Source organism: Falco naumanni, chromosome 4 (genome assembly GCF_017639655.2).
Source record: "Falco naumanni isolate bFalNau1 chromosome 4, bFalNau1.pat, whole genome shotgun sequence".
NCBI lineage: Eukaryota > Metazoa > Chordata > Aves > Falconiformes > Falconidae > Falco > Falco naumanni.
In genome coordinates, this window is record NC_054057.1 from 87,301,387 (window position 1) to 87,324,023 (window position 22,637).

Here is a 22,637-nt window from a genome sequence, read left to right on the forward strand (position 1 = left end):
AAATCCAGGTGGATAACTCCATCGGGACATGGGTTAGGCTTGTGTAAGGACAGTGCCCGTGCTCACTCTGCCCTCCCAGCCAGCGGATTCCCTGCCCAGCAGGAGACACGGGGCTTCTCGGTCGTGCTGCCCTGGGGCTTCGTGCTCCCCGACTTCAGAGATGTGTGAGCTGCCTCCTGTCGCAGCCCCTCGCTGCCCTGGAAGGTCCCTCTTCAGCATCGCTCCCTGTGTGTCATTTGGTTGTGTTTATCAGGTTCTTCAGACAGACGATGCTGAAGCCAAAACCTCCAGCCTGGTCTCAGGAGAGGACTCGATCCTGGGATTAACCTACAGACTCAGGAATGAGTTACGAACCCCATCCCACGGATGGATTCTGCTCTTTGTAAGGTTTAGGCTTAAACCTAGAGCCAGGGCTAGCTGTCAGCTCCCCCCTGTGTTGCAGGCTGTCAGCTTGAGAGGACATCAGCATGGATTATTTTTATTGTTACTCGTCCCTTCTCTAGCTGCGCAGATTGCTTAAGAGAGCGGCACTCCGTGGAGTTTGACCCACGAGTGCTGATAGTGAAAATAATACACTTCCCACCAGAGCCACGGGAGACCGAAAGAGTAACTTCGGGCAATTAGTTTAACTTTGACTATAAATATTCCTTCTCATTCCTTGTGACACTGTTAACAGCTCCGCTGGCAAATCCCGATTCTCTGGCAATATTTAAGCTGCCTGTCAGTTGGCAGAGGCTCGGTGGTGCCCGGCGCAGGGGACAGAATGAGACCCAGCTGAGCGCAGTAAGTTCCCTTTCAGCTTCTACCTCGAGCCGGGAGCTCTGGCTGGGGCGTGGGTTGGGGCTGCATTTCGGCCCCAGCAAGCGGTGGTGTCTTTAGGAGGTGGATGGACCTGGGGATGCTTTTAAAAAACCTGTTGAGGAGGCATTTAGAGCGAGGTAGTCCGATGGGTTACTCGAGACCCACGTGGGCTGCGTCTCTCCCAGCACCATTGATAAAGGGCTGGCTTCAGCGGCTTCATTTCAATGCCATGGATGTTCCTTCCTCACAATCTCTGGCGAGGAAAGTGCTGCCACCCGTGCCAGGAACCGAGGGAGACCGGGCTGTGAGCTGAATGCACAAAAGGGGCAAAATTTCCACTGGGCTGTGGCAGAGTTAGGATCTGAAATCTGAGCAACTGAATCTCCTGCATTTGTCCTAGTGCCCAGCCTCCCCGCCTGCTCGGGGAGTTGCAAGAGGAGCTTTAACCTGTGGTCACGTGTATTCAGCTCTGGGAATTTCCCCTGGAGCGTATCCCGTGTTTCCTTTTTTACTGATGGGCACGAGAAATGCCTGCGGAGCTCTGCCCCAGATCCGCGTGCGTTTTGGAGGGAGGGACACACGGTTCCCCCACACGTGTGGCTGCGTCCTGAGCGAGACCGAGCGTAGGGAGCTTATAGCCCTGGCTGTGCTGCCGCTGCTCACCAACCACCGCGGGCCCCGAGCTGGGAAATGTCTCGGGATGAAAAGAAACAGCAATATCAGAGCTGCGAGAGGGAAAGCAGGAGGTGTTTGAGCGGGTTTAGCAACTTCCCAAGGCTGGCATACCAAACCTTCTTTTTCTTTTCCTAGTTAGAGGTTAAGCATGCCAGTACAAACTCGGCAACAGCCAAGACACGTTGCCTCTTAAAAAGGTAAGATAGCACTGATCTTCTGATCACCAGTGCCTGCACCCTCACAAAGCAGAGGCTCCCAAGGAATTCAGTGGGATCCGGGGCTTGATAAAGCACGGAAAAGGCTCTGCCAAGGTGCTGCAAGTCTCTGCTCCCAGCCTGGTGCTGCCACTGCTGCCACTCAGCCAGGGCATGGCTCTGTACCATCTTTGGCTCTTGTTCTGGAGGCTGCTGGTGCCTCAGGATACACCCCCCAGCTGTGGAAGGCGGGTGATGGGTTGGTATCTGCCAGTGGAAAACTCCTTATTTATTGCCTGACCTTTTTGTAAATGCACGAGCCCAGCAGCCCCACTCCGGGCAGAGCTGCAGGACCGGGTGTAGCAGGGACACAGAGCAGGGCTCGCCCTCCTGAATCCCACCTGGCAGGAGAAACTGCTGCATCTCCACCACCACTGCACTTGCGGCTCTATTCCCTCCCTGCTTTGTTCACGCCCTGGGCATCAGGTGCCCAGCGATGCCACCGGTGCGGAGCAGCCGGCGGCACTTCAGGCCAGCCTTCGGGCCGTGGTGAGTTACGGGCAGGTTCCAGCCACAGTGCAACGCAGGGGCGAAGGGGCAAAGCTGGCAGGTTGTGAAACGCGACCGAGGGACGGGGCGGCTGGTTTAGTCTGTGCTTTGCCGCACGCTGGGTGTTCAGAGGAAGAACTTGTTCGACCGCTTGTTGTCTGACCATCCATGCCGGGAGCCCCGGGCTGGTGCAGGCCACCCTTCGCCCCACCTTCTTCAGCTTTTTGGCAGGGGGGGCACTTATAAGTGTCGCCTTACAAGTACAAGAGAGGCCAAGGGACCTGGCCAGCCACATAGGCAGGAGGAAGACAAGGACCACAGACACCCGGTCCAGCCGTCCCAGCGACGCCGGGGCTGGGGCTGGAGCTGAGCCGGCTGCGAGGTGGCACCAAGGCTGGGGACTCCAGCTCTGCCCCTCGCCAGGGAACCGTCTCCTGAGCTGTGTAGGGTAAGAGAAATAATCCCAAACTTGCTCCGTGGCTGGAGCGTGGCAGTGAGGTGCTGGGTCCAGGGGTCCCTGGTGATGGACTGCGGCCACCGCCGAGCCGGGGGCTGCCCAAGGTGAGCCTTGCCCCTGCCTTGGCCGCAGCAGGGCTGCCACTCGCCTCCTGCCCCGATCCCAGAGCGGAGCCAAGCCTGGGCGAGAGGAGGAAACGAGGAGGCACTGCATTAACACAAATACCCAACCAGCCTCCTGACGTGGACTTTATCCTGCCCCTCCTGCCAAAGGGCAGAAGCCCGGCACCACTCTGGAGGTGCTCTGGAGGGCTTCGGAGAGCCTTTTCAGGAGTCCCACAGTGGTGCCGCATCTCCTCACCAGGCATTTCTGGAGAAGAAAAGGAGTTTTTATTCCTGTGGGAAGCACATCAAATGCCTCTGTGGGGCTGGAGTGCAGGAGAGAGCCCCGGCTCCAGCACCAGCTCTTCTGCTGCTTGGTGCTGGTCCCGCGCTGCTGCACTCGCTACCGGCAGTGCTTGTGCCCATCCCTGCTGCCCTGGCATGCTCTGGTGTGGCAGAGGGTACACCCATCCCTGAGCTGGGCGACACGCTGCCAGCCTCCGTTCCCGGTAAGGGAGAGGGCTGTGCCTGCTCGCCGTGAGCTCAGCCTCACTCAGGAGGGGGCCCAAGCACCCTGCGCCCCAGCTCCAGCTCTTGCCGTGGCAAAGGAGGAAGGTGCCACGGCAGCTGGAGCCGTTCACATGTCTTCACACCCCGCAGCTCGCCGCGGGCACATTTCTGGCAGCAACTTGTCATCAAGGCCAGTCCAGCAGTGCTGCTGCACTGGGACCAGCAGGCTGTCATCACCGGCAGTGCAGCATCCCGGTCCTGTCCTCCGGCTATTTCAGCTGTTCACACCTTCTCTCTAATGTGCCCGTTTCTCTACCAGTTAGAAAATTACCCACTGCATAAGAAATCCAACCAAGCCACGGCAGGCCTGCCTGCTGCCAGCATCTTCACATCACAGAAAGGGAGTCATGGATGAAGGAAAATGCCAGAGACAAGAGCCTTCTCCACAGCTCCACATGAGCAGCACCGCAACCAGAGCCACCCCTGAATTATTCAAGAAACAGTCAACACCCGCACGGTGCTGCCACATCCTCTCCCATCCATGTAATCCATTTTTTGACAGATATATGCATCAAGACAAAGAAGCACTCAGCCTGCATAAGGAACCATGGAGACCACCAGCAGCACGCCGTCCTCTGTCACCCCCCCGTGGGATGTGTTTCCCCAAAAGACGCTGGACGCCATAGATATCGCTGTTCTTGTGCTGTACTTCATCTTTGTCCTCGTCGTTGGGCTATGGGTAAGCAGATACGATTAAAAGCTTTTGTATGTGCCCTGTTACACTGAAAAATGTGGCTGATTTGGCCTCAGATTATTTTACTTTGGCTTGAATCGGGCTGCACTTCACTGGATTCAACGGAACAAGTGGGAAGATAAAGTTTACAGGTCCTTTTCCTCACTTCGGCCTGGGGAAGTGTCCTCAGTGCTCCAGAGGAGAGCTCTTCAGCTCTAGTGTTTGCTAAGGTTTTGAGAACCCTAGTAAGGAAGAGGTCGTTTAAGTACAAAGTATTGCTAATAATAATGTTTTGTTCATCCAGGAAGGAACTGCTGTCCTATAAATCACCTGTGCTTGTCCGCAGTGGTCTCAACAGCAGATTCCATAAATTAAAAATACTGTTTATATATAATTAAGACAGAAGGACATCCTTTTGGCATAGCTTCTGTAATAGCAAAAGCACAATTGGGCTGTCATAAGGCAGAGATAAATAGTTGCTCTCTTCAAATGTGGTGCATAACTCCCATGGCATTGCATGAAACTCTCCGAAATCTCTGAGGAACAGGAGTCAATGGGTAAATACATGCACTGCGAGCATTTCTGCTGGCTGCACCCAGTAGCTAGGGATGTCCACAGTTCTTGTCTAAAATTGCTTGCCTTCTTCGCTGATCTGGAAGGATTTAGTTTGCTTACCATAGAAAACATTTAATCAGGATGCAGAGATGATGATAGAGAACTTCGGCGTGGCTTGTGGTACTGGCCAGTCCCGTCCCTCGTCTGCTGCTCTCCTGTCCCCCAGAATTTCCCAGCTGCAACTGCAGGTCCTTCAGGAAGCCCTGCGCTTTCATCTGATGACAGTACAGAATCTCCCACCGGGGAGATCGCTTGGCGATGCTCTGAGCAGCAGCTGAAATGATTGCTGAAATGGGTGTTCTGCTTTTCTGCTTTCCCAGTCCATGTGGAAGACGCAGCGCAGCACTGTCAAAGGCTACTTTCTAGCTGGAGGACAGATGGTTTGGTGGCCTGTAAGTATCTTTGTTATTATGATGCTTGTGCCTCTAGGCTACAGCGAGACTGAAAAGCATTTCTGTCCAAGCAGAACTTATTTCTGCAAACAGGAAAAAAAATAATAAGAAGATTACTTCCATGTTTTGCAAAGACCCAGTTACAATACTGGCTCTTTTTCCCACATTCGAGGCTGGGGAAGTGGAGCTGCTGCAGGGCTTCCACCACAACCCTGTGTCCCATGGGAGCCAGCCCGCCAGCTTGCAAAGCCTGTCCAGCTCTGCGTGCCTTGATCTGGAGATGTCCAGAATTACCTGGGTGGTCCCCATCGCAGCCACAGCCTTATGTCGAGCCAGTCTGCTGGTGGGGTGTTCATTTGGGCTGGGCTGGTGGGTCAGCATGTGCTAACACAAGAACCTGATGACCTGATGTTTCTACTTGTTACCTCCACCTTCTGCCCTGCTTCCCCACAAGAGATTGGACACTGTTTTGGAAGCAGGATGGTCCTAAACATGCTCACAAATGAGCTATAGGCAGTGCATGATGAAAGAAGCTGGAGAGAGGGGCCAGAGCCACTGAACACACAGGCAAAAGAAGGTGGCAGAGAGTGATAAGGATTTCACATCCTCCGTAGTCATGAGTGGGAAAGAGCATCACTGTGTTCTCACTGCTGAGAACAGTGCCTGGTGCCAGGGCCAGGTCTGATTTTCTGTCTTTCTCCAGGTGGGCGCATCCTTGTTTGCCAGCAACGTTGGAAGTGGCCACTTCATCGGCCTGGCTGGGTCAGGAGCTGCCTCGGGAATTGCCGCAACAGCCTATGAGTGGAATGTGAGTGTGGCGTGGTGGCACTGGGGCTGTCTCTGTGCTGTACAGGGCAACTCCAACACCAAGGAGTTGCCACACAAGGGTACAGGCCTGGCAGCTGCAGAGGCGCAGGGTCCTGCTGTATGAACTGGAAGACACCCCCAGCTGCTGGGGGCTTGAGCCTCTGAGCGCTGCCCCACCCCGTGTCCCCATTGATGCACCTGAGGGCAGCCTGGACCTGCATCTCTGACCTTCCTTCCCATTTGCTTTGCAGGGCATGTTTTGTGTTTTGGTGCTGGCCTGGCTATTCCTTCCAATTTACATAGCAGCAGGAGTAAGTAGAGGGGATGCTGCGTTGGTCAGTTATTTGCTGGTATCTAAATCACCTGTTTGGCTCATGGGCTTAACTGCCTCCTGCTGTGCTTGCGCTGCTCCCGGGAGGTGGGAGGTGAGCCACGGTGTGTTCAGCTGCCCCAGCAGCCTGGGCTGAAGGGGAAGAGCTGCTGTCTGGGAACGGTGCTGAGGGCTGGGATGTGGGGGTAAGGCAGCTCTGCTACCCCTGGCAATGGAGGAGAGCTGCCCCATCTCCCGAGAAGATGGGCGGACACTCTCATCTCCCAGTTTATAGTGAGCCTTGTGCCAGACTTTACAGCAAAGTCGGTGCTTGCTAAGCTGTTGTGCTGGCCTCAGTAGGCAGCTGAGCCAAACAACAGCACAGCACAACTAGCAGGGCCCTGCGGGTCTTCTGCTGGTACAAACTGCCCACCCCGGTCCCATGGGCCGCGATTCACGGGAGCGACGGCACACCACTTTCTCTGACGGCACGTCTCTCACGTAGGTTACGACCATGCCAGAGTACTTGCGGAAGCGTTTTGGAGGCAAAAGAATTCAGATGTTCCTGGCAATTCTCTACTTGTTCATCTATATCTTCACCAAAATATCAGTAAGTAGGAAAAAAGGGAAATGGACTGAGTTCAGTGCACTTTGGAAACATGTGCTTCTCAGCGAGGCTGAGAAATGCAGCTACTGGCCCTTCCCTCTTAGCAGAAGAGGGTGTATTATCCAGTGCCTGAGGAAGAGAGACCATGGTAGTTCTGGGAACTGATGCAAAAAGAACAACTTCTTTTTTTCCCATTAAGCATCTAGATGCTTGCTACAGTAGGAGGGAAAGCTAGGTATCCATGTCCTGAGCGATAGCTCGTGGAAAAGTTGTGTTGTGAGTGCATTTGTTAGATTTTGTACATCTAGCAGCTTACCCAGTTTCTTCCCTTTGCATATTTATTGCCTGCGCAGACACCAAACGCTGTTACGTGCAGGATGAATAAGAACATAGGAGTTGGTACGTGTTTAGGAGAAAAGAGTTAGTGATTTATTGCACCTGTTTGATGTAGTGCCTTGAATGAATAACTGAATCAACCCTTGCGCAACAACTCACGAGCTGTTTATTAACCGTGCAGCAGCGCGTGGATCTGTGAGATCAGACAAGTCCCTGCTGGTGTTTTTCCTGTATGTGTAGGGCCACAGTGGGACACACTGACACGTGCGTGCCTGCGGCCCCACGGGAACAGGTGCTCGTCACGGGGCTGGGGTGGCACCCAGGAGCTAGGCTCAGGTCCTCCTCTAGAAAAAACTAACCCCTTGATGGAAATCTCTGATAATGTGATTCCCGTGTTCAGGATGCTTTTCTATGTCTGTCATTCTGCGGTCTGCAGTTTGCCTATCCTAAAGCTCTCGTAAAACAGCATTTTCACGTAGCTGCGGAGCTGGCTGGTCAGGGCTGGGTCCCACCCCGAGGACACTCTTCCCTGTTGTCTGTCACCTTGTCAGCAGGAGGAATTTGCATTATGGCGAAGGGGTGCTGGGGCTGGCGGCAGGAGCACCTGGGGAGGTTTGCACCAGTGCTCGCTCCTGGCCAGCACGGTTCTCCCCAGCCAGCTCCCTGCTGCTCGGGGGAAGCGATAAGCTCACCCCACCCAAATGCCTTTTTCACAGAGGGCTGTGCATGCTCGCCCTCTCTCAGGACAGCTCCATCATCGCCCTCATCGCCACCCCCGTGACCAATTATGAATAAAGTGAATACTGAATTGAGCCTGGTCCTAACGCACAGCAGGCAGGAGCTGGGGCTGCAGAGGGATGTGCTGTGTGGGAAAGGCGCTGCGGGGAGCCGGGGGGCACGAGCAGTTGCAAACCAGGCTGGTCCCACTAAAGGAGACAGCCTGGCCAGCTCTGTGGTCATGCTCCCTGGCGCTATCAGCTTCGAGCGGCTCGGTAATACCATCATCGCAACTGCGGTAGCTCTCCTTTCTCTCTAGGTCGATATGTATGCTGGGGCCCTCTTCATTCAGCAAGCCTTACACTGGGACCTCTACATCGCTGTGGTAGGCTTGCTGGCCATCACAGCCGTTTACACCGTTGCAGGTATGTGGCTGAGTCGCAGATCACACCATGGATTTGGCACAGTGAGCTGAGCACCATCCATCCTCGTGCGTGTGATAATGGTCCTGCAGTTCCCACGCAATCTGGTTTTGATATGACTGTGGATAATGGGGGGGGGGGGGGGGGGGGGGGGGCGAGAAGGACAGGGGATGGGGGACAGGGACAACTGACAGCCCACCTGTTGAGAGAAAATTGCCAGGCAAGAGTAAATGAATACCCCTTACAAGGTCCTGCCAGATATGGATGCAGGTCAGTTCTGCTTTAAGGAGAAGCTATGCTCAGGGCATTTGCACAACACGTTTTTCCTCTGGGCTTTTTGGAGGTATGAGTGATTTACATAACAATGAGCCATGTAATGCGGAAAGCATTGTCAATCTTGGATGCCCTTTCAGGGCTTACCAGTGGCCAAATGGAAAAAAGCCATGCACAGAGTAAGCAGCAAATCCCAGACAAATAAAGGTTGCTTCTTTCCCAGTGCTAACCCCTAATGATGTTGCTCATAAAGATCCCCCCCTCTCTTCTTTTTTTTTTTTTTATTTCTTCTCCTTATTCAGCTTGGGCTTTGTTTTGGAGTTTTTCCATGTATTTCCCGTAGAAGTAGTTATACTGGGCTTTGGCTTTTTAGTACCAAAATGATGACTCATTATGATTCAAAATGTGATATTTTAGCCCAAGTGACATGCACAGGAATTGGCCAAAGTGCGCTGCCCCCCCACCCCATCCCCCCACCCCGACGTGGTCAGAACCCGCCAGCCTGCCGGGCACGGGGTTCAGCTTACACTGCTTGTCAAAAACATCTGCAAAGTGTGAGATGCTGTGTCAGAAAAAAATCAGTTTCCCACAGTCTGTTGCTTCTCTGCTCTCTTAGGTGGCCTGGCAGCTGTGATATACACAGACGCTCTGCAAACCCTCATCATGCTGATAGGGGCCGTGACTCTCATGGTCTTCAGTGAGTGTTTCCCTGGGGTTTTATTGCTGAAACTACGATAGAAGCTTTACCAAGCACTACAAACAAGCTGGATTGCCACAACTGATTACTTAATGGATGTTCTGGCAACTGCCTTCTAGATATTCTCCTGTTGGAATAGACGCTTGTACAAATGATCTTACAGTAGTTCTTTGTGCGGTAAAAATGCTTGAGTGCTCCCTGAAAAATCTCTAGAGAAATACATTCTGAAGCAGTATTATGGGTGAACAAGCACCTTTGCTAGCCAGCAGGTTTAGTGTTATGCTATCGCCCAGCCCGATGTTAGTCAATAGCTGCTGATCTGTAAAGAATACTTGTAAAGCATCATGTGTAGCAAACTAGGGAGACTGAAAATCAGGGTACCAGCTCGGGAAGATGTGTGTGATAACTGCTTCTTGTGGTCTGTTTTAGGCTTTGTTGAAGTTGGTGGTCTTGAAGGTTTGCAGACAAAATACTTTGATGCCATTCCCAGCACCCGCAAGGAGAACAGCAGCTGTGGCTTGCCAAGAGAAGATGCTTTTCACATTTTCCGAGACCCTGTTAACTCTGACCTTCCCTGGCCAGGAGTTTTGGTGGGAATGACCATCCCATCCCTGTGGTACTGGTGTACAGATCAGGTGGGTTACTGCTCATCCCTTTGGTCGGTTTCAATAACATGCTATTGGTTGTTTGAACCTGATTACATCCTAGGGTCTGCGACAGAGCCTGGGCTGGTTTAATGGCTGATGGGAATTTAGTAAAATCTGATTGTTTCAATCCTAAAGATCCAAAACTTGATATGCACAACAAAATTTTTGGGAACCATTTCAATGTAAAAAGGGATAAGAATGTGTTTGAGAGTTAATCCCAGTCTATAAATGAGGTTTTTGTTTGTTTGAACTCAAGCCTTTCCCTTCTTGTGCACTACCTGTGAATTCACTCTTTCAGCTTCCCAGGGCTCTGCCTGCCGTTCCCACTAGTGACAACATCAGGACCAGCACGACTGAAGCCCTAAGCAACCTCCCGGTGTTCCTGTAGTGCTCGTTTATTTAACTCACTTTGCTCTTTTCAGACTCTGTCCTGCTTTGATAGGAGGGCTGCTGACCCGGCCAGGCTTAGCCATCAGGCCAGGGAAGCCTCCAACAAAAGAAGAAAAGAAAATCCTGAGCCTGAGTAGGATTAGTTAAGGAACAAATTATGCAGCACGGTATAGTGCAGAAGTAAGGCTCAGGTTTGATGTCACAAGGAGTGCCTTTCAGGTCTACATTTCTGTAAGGTATTCAGGATCTGAAACAAGAATTGTAAAGCCCCAGACAAGCTGTGTTCACCCTGAGATTTCAATAGTTTAGAGGAGAACAAAGTATACAGATGAATGCAATTGGTATCACAGCTGCACAGCTAGCTCCCCTCTGCTGACAGCGGACCAAACGTATTTCTTAATTTCTAGGTCATCGTTCAGAGGTCCCTTGCTGCTAAAAACCTCTCTCATGCCAAAGGAGGCTCCTTGATGACCTCCTACTTGAAAATTTTGCCCCTCTTTATGATGGTAATGCCAGGCATGATCAGCCGAATTCTCTTCCCGGGTAAGTGCTGAAGGAGAGATCTGTTCCCTCTGTCACTCCTGGTTGTGCCTACCCTACGGAGCTGGAACAGCCTTTACTGAATAAGTTCAGGTCACAGTGCATCAAATGCCTGAAGTATGAAGAGATTTTCTTCCAGTTATACGCTGGAGGATGCACATCCTCCTACAGCAGTCCCCAGCCACATATTGCACACAGCGCACTGCTCCACTGCCTGTCGTCCTTTCTCGCTGCAGTTGTGCTGATCTGCTCTGAGCTTGCTGCCTGCAGCCACTCTGCATTTTGACCATGCCCTTGGGCCCCTCCTGCACCCAGTGTTGCTCCTCCTGCAATTTGTTTGAAACATGCGGAGAAATCCTCACATGCCACCCTGAATCTCAGGAAGTGCTCGCTGCGGGGGATGTGCTTGTCCGTGAGGAGCTGTGCCAGAGGGGCTGGGTAGCCGTAGTCCTCAAGTGAGCAACATTCCTAGAGAAGAATTAGACATGCAAGGGAGGTCAGCTACCTGCACTGATTCTGTCTTTTGCATGGAAGAAAAAAACAGAGAAAATGGGGAAGCCCAACGCTGCCCTTTCTCGCTGTGAGATAGTCCTCTGTCATTTGCTGGAAGCTTTCCAGCATTTCACTTAGAAAGCAGCTCACCGCATTCAGTAGGCTAACTTGTTTAGATACGTGGGTTTATTGTGGCTGCGGAGTACTGCCTCTCACTCCCCCTTGCTTTTTTTTTTAGATCTGGTGGCTTGTGCAGATGCGGAAATTTGCCGAAAAATCTGTGGCAATCCCTCTGGCTGTTCTGATATTGCTTACCCTAAGCTGGTCATAGAACTTCTGCCTGTAGGTAAGGAGCTTGGCAATGGTGCTGGCACTGATGGGTACGGTACACACCAGCCAAAAGGTGTCCATGAGAGAAGTTCAGAGAGGAAAATACCCTGCAGCTGTAATTGCAATGGGGTTTATGTTTGGCTTGGTGAGACAGGGGCAAGGGACAGCATGCAACAGGAGAGATGGGTGATGATTCAGTGTCCAGATGTCTAATTCAAATTTGGATAAAAGCTAAAGCGCAGACGTTTAACAATGAGAACCAACTGTCAACACCTCTCCGTCACTGCCATTTTAAAACTGGGGCTAAAAACATTTTTAAAAGCCTCTTCTAGTTCAAAGAAGAATTTGAGGACATCCTACAGTGGGGTTACTGGGGATTCCTCAGGGCGGCTGTACTTCTCCCTCTGTTTCCAGGACTCAGGGGCCTGATGATGTCGGTGATGATAGCAGCTCTCATGTCCTCCCTGACTTCCATCTTCAACAGTGCCAGCACCATTTTCACCATGGACCTCTGGAAGCATTTCCGTCCTCGTTGCTCCGAGTGGGAACTCATGATCGTTGGCAGGTATGGAGGACTAGGACATGCATATTATATCAGAGCCTGAGCATTAGGGACTCATCTTGGCATGCCTCAGCCTGCTGCCCTTGTACAGGTGTAGCATCTTCATATTGTGCAGTTTGGTGGAGGACTACAGCAGGGGCCTTGTGGTTATGAGAGATCTCAAAGTCTTGCAAGATGAGCAATTGGAAAAGCATGGCCTGAGCTAGCAGTAATGGCACCTTTTTCTTGCACAGGGTGTTTGTGCTGCTGCTCACTGTGGTCTCCATCCTTTGGATCCCACTGGTACAGGCTGGCCAGGGAGGACAGCTCTTTATTTACATCCAGTCGATCAGCTCCTACCTGCAGCCCCCTGTGGCAATGGTGTTTATACTGGGTTGCTTCTGGAAAAGAGCAAATGAAAAGGTAACAAGCATGCTGTGCTCAGCACACTTGCCTCTGCAGCCTCACTGCCCCGACAAGAGTCCTGTAGTTCAAGCCAGGGCCCAGGCTGCAGTTCTGCCGCCTCGTGTAGTGTTTGGGGGAACAAATGCACCCAGACCTCTGCACAAGCCAAGCAACCATCAGCAATACAGGAGGGAGCAATTCCTGCTGGTTTCCAAAGACTGCTGGCATTTCAGCAGGACTGCGACGGCTGCATTGCTCCGTTGCAGGGTGTCCTTCACAAATCTTGAAGCCTGTTAGGGGCTTGTTGGCCATCAGCTTGTTTATTACACGAACTTGTGTTACCTGCATCAGGGGGCTACAGAAGGGACAGCAAGCCCAGACAGTGAAGGAGCCAGACCAAAAGCGTCAGGAGCCCTAAACCTCCAGTTTCTCCACAGAGACTGGTGCTAGGTAAAGGGTAAAATCTCCCCAAATGGGGCTTCGGTTAGGTGGAGAGCAGCTCTCAGCCCCGCAGGGTTAAGGCAACCATTAGGATACAAATGCCGCTCTTCAAAATATTCTGGCATAAGATGTTATCCTTCCCCTCCATACCAAAATTCATGACCCTCTTGCTCCCACAGAGGTGAGATGCCAGGCTACTGTAACAGCACTGGCAGACTAGATAGGAAGAGCAGAAAAGGGAGGAACGGGAGCCTGCCAAAAAAACAGCAAGGAGAAAGCCTGGCCAGCTTGTAGCCTGTAAATGTATAGCCTCAGATCCTGGATACCCTTCTTGCTCCCATACCTTTCCTTGGAATGTATAGCCCTGGATCCTGGATACCCTTCTTGCTCCCATACCCTTCCTTGTCCAGGGCGCATTCTGGGGCTTGGTGATCGGGCTGCTGCTGGGCGTCATTCGGCTGGTGCTGGACTTCATCTACCCAGAGCCCCAGTGCGGCGAGACCGACCGCCGCCCAGACGTGGTGAAGTACATGCACTATCTCTACTTCTCCATGGTCCTGGCCGCGATCTCCACGTTCACGGTGCTGGTCGTCAGCATGCTCACAGAACCCCCCTCGGAAGAAATGGTGCGTCACCCCTTCAGATTTCTTTTGTTATTTGTAAATGGTTTCCAGGATGCCCCACGCTACATCCGTGGAAATAATGTGGGGATACATAATCTGGAAATGGAATTTTCCATTCATTCTTTATTTATGATCACACTTGCAATAACCTGTAACAGCAGTCCCTCCTCTGCTCCAGCACCCTGCTGCCATGTAATATTTGGGTCCCATAAATCCAAAGTCCCACCCTGGAAACTGGTCAACATTAGATGCTACAAAAAGCTGTTATTAAGTTCAAACATGTGTGTTTAATCCATGACAAATTAGCTTTTTCCCTCTATTTTCCAAGAAATTCCAGCTTCTGGGTCATCTTTATCAACTCTCTTACTAATTTAGTGAGGAACCATTTTTACTCGCAGAAAAGAGAAATCAAGGGCAGAGAGCACACTTCCTCTGGAACAGGTTTGTGCCAGTTTGACTATTTTCAATAGATATACTGAGGCTACAGAAAAATGTTAATAGCAGAAAGGAGGGCCAGAGGGACCTTCAGAAATCACACAGCCAACGCATCCTCTTCCTTCAAGACAGGACTAACCCGACACATTTCTGAAAGACCTGGTGAACTTATTCTTAGAAATCCCCAGAGAAGGAGAATGCCCAGGGAGGTGTGCCGTCAATTCGAGAGCTCACCTGCCCTCCCAGTAGCAATTTTTCATCTCCAGCCTGAATCTTTCCACCTTCATGTTGTGCTCATCCCTTTCTGTCCGCCCTATCGCTGATATTGAGAACAATCCTCTTTAATGAGTCTTTCACATATGTGAAGAAAATTATCATGTCTCCCACCTGTCTTCTCTCAACAATTCCAGTTCTCTGAATCATTCCTCCCTGGCCACAATTTCCATTCCTTTTGCTCCCTTCACTGACCCGCTCTCAGCCTGCATCCAGTGATGGTCCTGTGCAGAAATGCCTCCTCCTCAGTAAAAGAGAATGAAGAACGCCATGCTTCAGAGAGCGTAGCTGTACAAACAGCTTAACTCAGCGCGCCGATGGTAGCCATCGCTTCTGTTGTTACCAGCTGAGCACTTGGCTGTTCACCTGCTCTAACAGAGCAGGAGAACAGATTTCGGCCCTTCTAAGTATTCTCTCTGCAGGCTGCTCTGCTGCTGAGGTAGTCCTTTGAACAACCACGAAAGCAGTTTTCTTTAACACCACTCTTCATGCCATCAGATAAGTCGGCTTACCTGGTTCACACGTGGGGATCTACCAGTCAAGCAAGACCTAGCAGTCAGCACTTCCCCTGATGCTGCAAAAGGAGTGTGTGAAGCTGAGCATCCCGCTCTCCAGATTGATATAAGCATTGCTTCTGAAAATAGTTCAAATGATAATAAATGTAAGTGCTCCAACATCGTATTCAGTAGTTCCTACACCTAGGCATAACAACAGTAATAACAACACTAGGCATTATGTAAAGGCTTTGAAGACAAGAAACGTTAAAACTACTTCCTCTGGATTTCTGTAACTTCAGGGCATGCTAAAAGGTTTTTACCTGGCAGTTTTACCTTAAGCAGAAGCTTGGTGTCTTTTCCATCTCTTGATGGCATTACATATGCTTGAAATCAAGAAGGAGCTGGATGGGATACAGAGAGCCATGCCCATTATCCTGCACTAGCCACTGGTGCTGCTTGCACCTGCGGCAAGGAGAACTGGTTGAAAAAGGGGAGGGTGGAGGAAAACCACAATTATTTTCATGAAATTCCATTTCTGTTTTTCAGTGATGTTTTCTGATCGACTCTAGCAGCAGGGAGAACCCAGAGCCCTGGGCGGAGTTCTTGACAGATCAGTGAAGGAGGATTTACATTTTTTAAAACTTGTACTTGTCGGTATTAGGTACAAACATGCATAGCAACTCATTCTGCATTTTCCAGCGATGATTATCATCACTTGTTTTTGCCAGGCTTGGGACACTGTTTATGTAACTTTGCAGCCTTTGCTGTGTATTCCTTTGATCTATAAACAGCTGTTGAAAAGATCTGTAAGCTAATGAGTTACGGTGCAGAGCTCCCAGCTGCTGGGAAGTCTCATGTTTGTTGGGCACAAGCACTGTCTTCCCAGCATTTAGTCACGTATGCCCGAACCCACACCAGAGCTGGGAAAATTCAATTCACACGTGCGTGGCATGGAATAACCCTAAATGGACTAGAGTGTGCACGTGCAAGCTGAAGGGTAACAAGTAGCTACAGCTCAGCTTTTAGGTTTGGTCTACTGTTGCCGTTCCTTAAACCATTGGGAACAGCAGAACTCAGAGCTCCAGGGAAGAATGAAACCAGTACTGCAGCCCCAAAGGTGCTAATTGAAGGGCTTCCTACACCTCAGCATAGCTAGTGTATTTGTTTAAAGAACACTGGTGCATTTTTTTGCATCAAAACCCTTTGCACAGGACCACACTGATACATTCCTGGGATTTGGTGGGATTTGTACCTCACTACTGACTGTCTTTTTAGGTACGGCTAAGACCAAAGGGAACTCAAGGCTGCTGACCGCCCTTCTGTGGCTCTGCGGGATGGAGCGCAAACAGGAAAACGCTGAGAATGCGGCACCGACTAAACCTGAGCTGCCTCCCGTGGCGTCCCTGGAGGAGAAACCGCTGGTGAAACACGTCCTGAACATCAACTTGCTCTTGTGTGTATGTGCTGGGCTCTTCCTCTGGGCCTACTTCGCGTAGCCGCTGGCTATTTGATTCCAGATGACATCAACTAACTCTAATTGGTGTAAATAATAATAATTAGCAGAGGGTTAATGTAACTCTTAGTGCTTTCTAAATGTTATTTCTTTATTTAAGACAACAGACCTTCCTCCCCAATCCTTTCCTTATGTCTAAGGGGGGCCTGGCCGTGACAGGGGCTGAGTCCTCTGCACCGGCACCGTCAGACCCCAACCGTCAGCGAAATGATGAATGTAAAGAGCCAAGGAAGGTAGCTAGGCAGGAGAGCTTTGTTTGGTTAATTTAAATGTTTAGTTATGCTCTTCAGGGTTGGAGCACTGCCTGGAATTCAGGAAGTCTGGATTCTCTTCCTATTTATGCCTCTACAACCAGCTACAACCCCTTGGTTCCCCTTTGCTTTGGCTCCTCTACCCTCGAGGGCCGAGCGAGCACCCCCCGTGCCCGGCGGAGGGCCAGGGCCTGCCGTCCATGCTGTTGGGCGGCACGCCATGCCTCGCCAGCTCGGCCACGCCGGCTCAGCCCCCTCCTCAGCGCAGCGGGGAGCACGGCCAGTGCGGCCCCCGCACCCCAGCCTCTCAGTGCTGCCACGGTGGGGCCAGCCCGCCAGCCAATGCCAACCCACTGCCACCAGCACCCAGCGTGGAAAAAACGCCCCCAAACCTGTCATCAAGGACAAGGCCAAGGAACTAAACCAGCCCAACCCCACCAGCACCCCTTCGGCTGGGACCACGGGCCGCCTTTCACCTCAGGCGCTGTCCCCAGGGCAGCCCGGGTGGGCTGGCGGTGGGGTCAGCCTGCCACCCCCCAGCTTTCCGTAGCTGCAGATACGCTGGTTACAGAGCGAGAGCTGCTCCGTGTGGGGGGCTGGGCTGGGGGCTGCCCCAGTGTGGCTGCTCACTGGCCCCACCAGCCATGGCAGAGGTGGCCCAGCGCCTCGGGGCTCCCTGGCAAGGCCAGGCGGTGCCTGCTCTGCAGTGGTGGTGGCCCTGCTGGGTGAGGGGAGGGCGGCGGAGGCGGCAGCCCCTTTACAAAGCCATATCAGTGGCAAATCCCCCCGGCGAGGCCAGGGCTGCAGCTGCTTCCATGTACGACTGTGAAGAACCCCAGTGTCCACCTACCTGCCCGCTGGGGATCTGGGAACGCCGCCTTCCCTGCTCGTACCTTGTGCTCACCTGTCACAAAATTTCTTAGAATATGTTAAATATTGCATGGGTGTAGCAAGTAGCACCTACAAAAGCTTATAGCGCTGCACATGCGTAACGTAAAGGGTGGTGTAGAGCGGTGATACGTACAAGCCTTGTAGCAGCCCATAAAATAAGAAAATACTGTTTTGTTACACCATATAAGAAGAATTGTCATTTGGGAATCCTTCCTAAGCAAAGGAAACACAACTGTTAGAAACCCTGTGGGAAAGAGAGACTTTATTTATAAAGTCTTACATTGTTTTTGCAACTAACTTTATGTATGACTCCCAGGCAATTACTGTATACCAAATGTTTTGACGAGATACGTTAAGACAATTTTTTTTAAACACCTGCCTAGTGCCAATGTCGAGCAGAGGAAAGGATTCCACTGCGCATGCCAGACTTCTGAAGTGCTCTGCATCTGGGCCCTTCAGGTGATCTATCTACAGCATCAGCGATGTAACCGCATCTTTAGAGTAAACAAATGCTAATGGGAACATTAGACTTCAGCTACTGCAATATTGCAAGTTTTGGTGCAGTTTTAGGAGGTAACGCGAACCGCACTGATGCATATGTCAAGAAGAGCTTCCCACAGCAGCAATGCTTTCGTGTTTCTTCTGAATAATAAAAGCTCGATCTGCAAATCTGTTGTCTGTGGCAGCAGAGAGCACAAGCAACAGACCACACAACAGTAACTTGCTGGAGCTGTCGCTATAAACTCTTTTGACAAACTGCTGGTTTTTCTTTTGAAACAAGTTTATCACAGTGGATTGTGTGAAAACGCATTAGAAGATCACTCAAGCGAACAAGTCCCAGGTCTCCTACTTCTCTCTTCCAGCTATATTTTTCATGTAGTAGAGACAAGTTACATAAATTCCTAGTGGGATCAAGTAACCTTGACCCATCTTTGCACAGATTTGGCTTCCAAGATCCAGCTAACTATAAATGTATAGTTAATCTCTTACTGCATACAGAGGTTTAAAGACCTGAATAAAGCTGTGGTGGGTTCAGTAGCTTACCTCTGGGATTTTCTCCACCCAATGCTTCAGGTAACTGCCCCAGAACAGTATTCTGACAGAATTGGATGACATGCTCTGTCAGACATAATAGGAACAACACGAGTTGTCTTCAGTGCCCATGATTCAAAGGAGAAGCCATGTAGGGCAGCTGATGAATTATTTTTATGTTCACAAATTAGTTTGTAATATGTAATTCTGTAAAAATTCAACCCTTTGCTCTGCAGCCTTGCAGCAGCACAATCCATTTCAACACCCAGGACTTAGCTTCTCCTCAAACCCATGGTCATTGGCAAATGTTTCATACTACCTTAGGTGAACAAAACTTTAACAGCGGTGCTAGAATACTTCCTTAGGGTTAAACTGAGCATTAGCTATGATTACATCAAGCTTTTACTCTCCCACTGAATACCTGTTGACCACAGAGGAGCTGACATTTTCCAGTTACCGTGACCCATCTTTTCTGGACGCAGTCAGCAGCTGAGCAGCTGCCAGCAGGCCCTTGCCCAGCCCTCCACATCAGAACCCATCTTCCAAACACCAAGACTTCATCTGTCAACAGTCTCCACAAGCTTTGGAAAATAGGAAAACTCCCTCCTTACGAATCGGCTGTATGATTTCTGTACCCTGCTTTGTAAAGGTTTGCAGATGTAGGTACTGCTGTTCCAGAAATCATCTTCAGAGTATTAGTCACTGCCTTCCAGCCTGCTGTCTGCCCTCTCAGCACTACGAAAGCAGTCCCACAGAGTTCAGCCAACTACTGCCTTTAGCCTAACCTGAGTGTTTCTCTAGGGCCCCTTATTGAATCACTGAAATCCAGGTTCACGAAAGCTGCAGTTTTCTTCACTGCGAATGGAATTCCTATCAAAGCAAGCCCCCATCACACTCTTGCATTTGTTTATTAAATTCCTTCTGCTCATTTCTTAGCCTCCATCTGACCAGTCCACTCAATACACTTACACAGTACCTTACAGTTACAAAAGGTTTCCACTGGCTGGGGTGGGAGGGGTGCACCATGCTGTACGCATGCAATCCTCTACCATAGCTCTGGGAATGCAAAAAATAACGCACTCAGTTTATGAAACCTGACCCTCTGATAAGAGCTCCTTGCTGTACTTTAGGATGGAATTCACTGTCTTTCCACACAGTGCTTTACTCAAGGAAATTAAAGTTTTAGCCACAGCACATAATAACCCCACCAGACTGCTCCCAGAGTGGTGTGCAGCAATAGAGACATCTCCCATGACACATCCACAAAACTCAGCGCAATCACAGTCTACAGCAGAGGTGGCTGCAGAGTGCCCTACCGTCCCACTCAAACTGGCAGCCTGTATTCAAAGTTTTGAGGTAAACTTCAAGTAACTGGGCTGTAAGAAATTTACCTAGTGTACCCCCCAAAAAATTCCCCTAAACCACACAAGCAAGCAGCTGTGCTTGTCTTTCAGCCAGCCTTTGCAAGCACATACACCCGAGCAGATTCTCAAAGCAGTGCTAAAAGCATTACAAAACCTCATTATTGTATTCCAAGTTTCTTTTTAGACCTCTGTAGGGTTATTTTGTGCAGCCATTTGATTAACTAATCAATTGCAACAACATAGCTTAAAGCCACGAGAGTCACCCAAGAAGCTGATACCCCACATTGCCTCCCACGCCTGCCCAGTTTTGGGGTGCATTCCTATGAACAGGGGATACAGTTGTGCTTGGTACATAAGGGAGTAACTCCAGCCCTGGTGTTAAGAGATGTCTGAACAGGAAAAACTGGGCAGCCACTGGGATTTCAAACCAGGGCATGGAAAAGACAGCAACTACGATGTATGTGCAATGAGTCTTGTCAAGGCCGTAATGAAATGCAGTTTTCTCTTGTAGTTAAGCCTAGGGTCTAGTTTAAGAACATCAATAAAATGTATTATGGAGTATTAAGGAGTTTAAATGTTAAGTAAATCAATTCAACTAGTTATACGAATGTTACCTCAATTGACTAGTTTCCTCTCCCTCTTTCTCATTCACAGAAACAGTGTGGCCTCTTCCCTCTCATTTCTTTGCATGATACAGGTTGTATCCAGCGTTCCTCTTTGCAGCTGAACTCCTTTGTGTTTAACTTGAATCTACGCCTTAAAGAACAGATGCACATTCATTCACAGTAGGCTTCCGCTGCAGCCTTTGAAAGAACAAACTGAGCAGCTGGCGGACTCACGAGCTACAAAGCCCCGGGAGTGACTCTGTAACCTTCAGTGCCCACTGGGAGCAATGTTACTCACAAACTCGAATAAAGATGCCTTAAGTTGACAAAAGACAATCTTTAATTTTATAAATGTTCACCCAACTGACGAATCCAAACAGCTGTTTCAAAGTTCTTTCAAAATTCAACCGTTTTCACTGAAAGCACAAAAAACACTTCCACAGTTTCATCCTGAAACAGTTGCCAGTTTCACATAAACAAAAGCAGGCTTGGTTAATACAAATAACTATGAAATAAGTATTAAGTACTGATCATTAAGTAGCAATGAAATGATTAAAGATGCAGTAAGTTTCCTTCTACAGTATGACAGTCCTTCAAGGCACTAGAATACATCCACAGTTTTGACAAGGTGACTGATAACCAGCAGTCACCACCAGCACTCTGGCATTTTTTGGTTCATGTTTTAAAAAGAATCTGCAGCAAATCAGTGAGGGAATGTCTCTTGCAAGGCATCTCTTTGTAATGTCTAAGAACTAGAAATAAAAGTCTAACCGTGACATTAAAAAGATTATTTCCGTAATACATGCACTTTAAATAACTAATGTTCTGCTTCTTATTCTTTTGGAATTTCTGCTAATACCATCCGTATTAGCAGCAATTATGCTTCCTATGCAAGCTTCTTCAGTAATTAATTCCTTCCATCCAAGATTCTGAAAACCATCGTTGAGACACAGATCATTAAACTTCTTCTGAATGGCTAAATCACTTTCTCCGTGACGCACAAGTCACAACTCTACACAGTTTTGCCATATCGTCAAAAGAAGCTTTTCACTGTTAGGTCTGTTAGTTTTCCTACCAGGAGAGGAACGGTAAAAAGTTTTGAGTTTTTCCATTACAGAGCAGTGCTTTCCGTATCATTGTCAATATCAAGCATGAGGTGGTTGTGCAGTTCTTTGCTTGCTGTCTCTGCAAGAAGCTCTGAAGAAGGGTTCTGAAGTGGTTCTGGAATACTGGAATCTGCACAAAAAACGGAATAGCCAGTTTAGAGTCTGGACAGTGACACCCCATTCGCTAGCGTATTTCTGGTGCATTTCCTTAGAAAGAAAAGGGAAAGGAAAGGTAAACAAAGGCTTTTCAAACAGAGGGCTGCCACATATGTGAATGTGCACGCATGAACACAAAAAGGCTAAGCCATACTAAAATGCTTATGAGTTGCTTCTCCAACATACCTTTTCTCAGTCTTCTACATGATAAAAGGAAACGTTTTTTTCTGAAGAATGGAGGACAGCAAGTAACGATTTAGTATTGGATTCCTCAATGCCCCTTAAGACTGGCATGTTACTGCAGACTTTCACGTCAAAACACAACGGTCACTCAGCAAAAAAAAACCCAACAAAAAGGCACCTAAATCATCAGCCAGGTAACCACCACCTATGACTTTTAGAAGCAGTAGGAACATGTATGGTGTCAAAAGGAGGCCCTGTCACAGGAAGAGAAAGAAATTACTTAAAGCAAATTCAGATTAACCCTCTTCCTTTGTATAACAGAACATGGTGTTCTTTGCCTCTTCTGAGAGGAGGAGAATTTTGTTCAAGCCCAGGTGCCCAAGGAGAACCTCAAAATGTTGCGTTTCTGGTGACTGACTGCCCTGGTAGGGAGAAGATCAGAAAAATCCTAACAGTTTAAAAAAAAAAAAAAAAAAAGTGACTGGAAATATTAAGTCAGTATTTTGGAAAACTAATTTATAATATGCCACGACATGTCTTGCTGCAATCCAGCAGCTGTTCTAAATAGAAAGTAATTTAGACTGCTTAAATCAATAAAGACTTCACATAAGCATCTTGCTTTTAAACATCGGTGGCATTGACAGGCATCCTCTAAAGACTGACTCCTATCTGAAATTGTAATTTCTGGGCTAAATTTAATTTATAAATGTTCACATTGAAAGTTTC

General features: G+C 49.4%; 3 protein-coding genes across 13 annotated transcripts in view; 2 read left to right on the top strand and 1 right to left on the bottom strand.

Annotated features, from left to right (window-relative positions):
- Positions 1-490: 490 nt before the first annotated feature.
- Positions 491-20,792, top strand: SLC5A11 (solute carrier family 5 member 11). Of its 6 annotated transcripts, none has more exons than XM_040589062.1 (17): positions 491-783; positions 3,850-4,026; positions 4,956-5,027; positions 5,731-5,835; positions 6,086-6,145; positions 6,650-6,754; positions 8,124-8,229; positions 9,116-9,196; positions 9,626-9,831; positions 10,641-10,776; positions 11,504-11,611; positions 12,010-12,160; positions 12,391-12,559; positions 13,393-13,608; positions 14,812-14,974; positions 16,086-16,267; positions 20,516-20,792. In XM_040589062.1, the coding sequence occupies exons 2-17, from the start codon at positions 3,895-3,897 to the stop codon at positions 20,648-20,650; spliced, it is 2,127 nt and encodes a 708-aa protein (XP_040444996.1). In that variant the 5' UTR covers positions 491-783; positions 3,850-3,894; the 3' UTR covers positions 20,651-20,792. The 6 variants fall into 6 exon arrangements, 5 of the variants coding, with proteins under 5 accessions (XP_040444996.1, XP_040444998.1, XP_040445000.1 ...); XM_040589063.1 differs by lacking the exon at positions 491-783 and adding an exon at positions 2,514-2,667; XR_005827256.1 differs by lacking the exons at positions 16,086-16,267; positions 20,516-20,792 and adding an exon at positions 13,934-14,046 and having other exon boundaries at positions 564-783; positions 14,812-14,895.
- Positions 17,271-20,491, top strand: LOC121085992 (testis-expressed protein 47-like). The gene is given in 3 exon segments (XM_040589067.1): positions 17,271-18,351; positions 18,735-18,798; positions 19,628-20,491. Coding segments are annotated over 3 exon segments (600 nt in total). The 5' UTR covers positions 17,271-18,056; the 3' UTR covers positions 19,869-20,491.
- The window catches only part of ARHGAP17 (Rho GTPase activating protein 17), a 47,919-nt gene continuing 46,070 nt past the window's right edge, over positions 20,789-22,637 (bottom strand). For 3 of the 6 annotated variants that reach the window (XM_040589061.1, XM_040589055.1, XM_040589060.1), the window contains one exon: positions 20,789-21,702. In XM_040589061.1, the coding sequence (XP_040444995.1) occupies positions 21,578-21,702 (125 nt within the window). In that variant the 3' untranslated portion in view covers positions 20,789-21,577. The remainder of the gene's footprint in view (positions 21,703-22,637) is intronic. The other 3 variants (XM_040589059.1, XM_040589058.1, XM_040589057.1) reach the window with 2 other exon arrangements.

Excerpts from the sequence above, each read along its gene's own strand:
- SLC5A11 (XM_040589062.1), top strand. The coding sequence starts at position 3,895 with ATGGAGACCACCAGCAGCACGCCGTCCTCTGTCACCCCCCCGTGGGAT. Across the intron at positions 9,832-10,640 it reads GGTACTGGTGTACAGATCAG|GTCATCGTTCAGAGGTCCCT; the intron begins GTGGGTTACTGC and ends CTTAATTTCTAG. Across the intron at positions 16,268-20,515 it reads ACATCAACTTGCTCTTGTGT|AAACAGTGTGGCCTCTTCCC; the intron begins GTATGTGCTGGG and ends TCTCATTCACAG.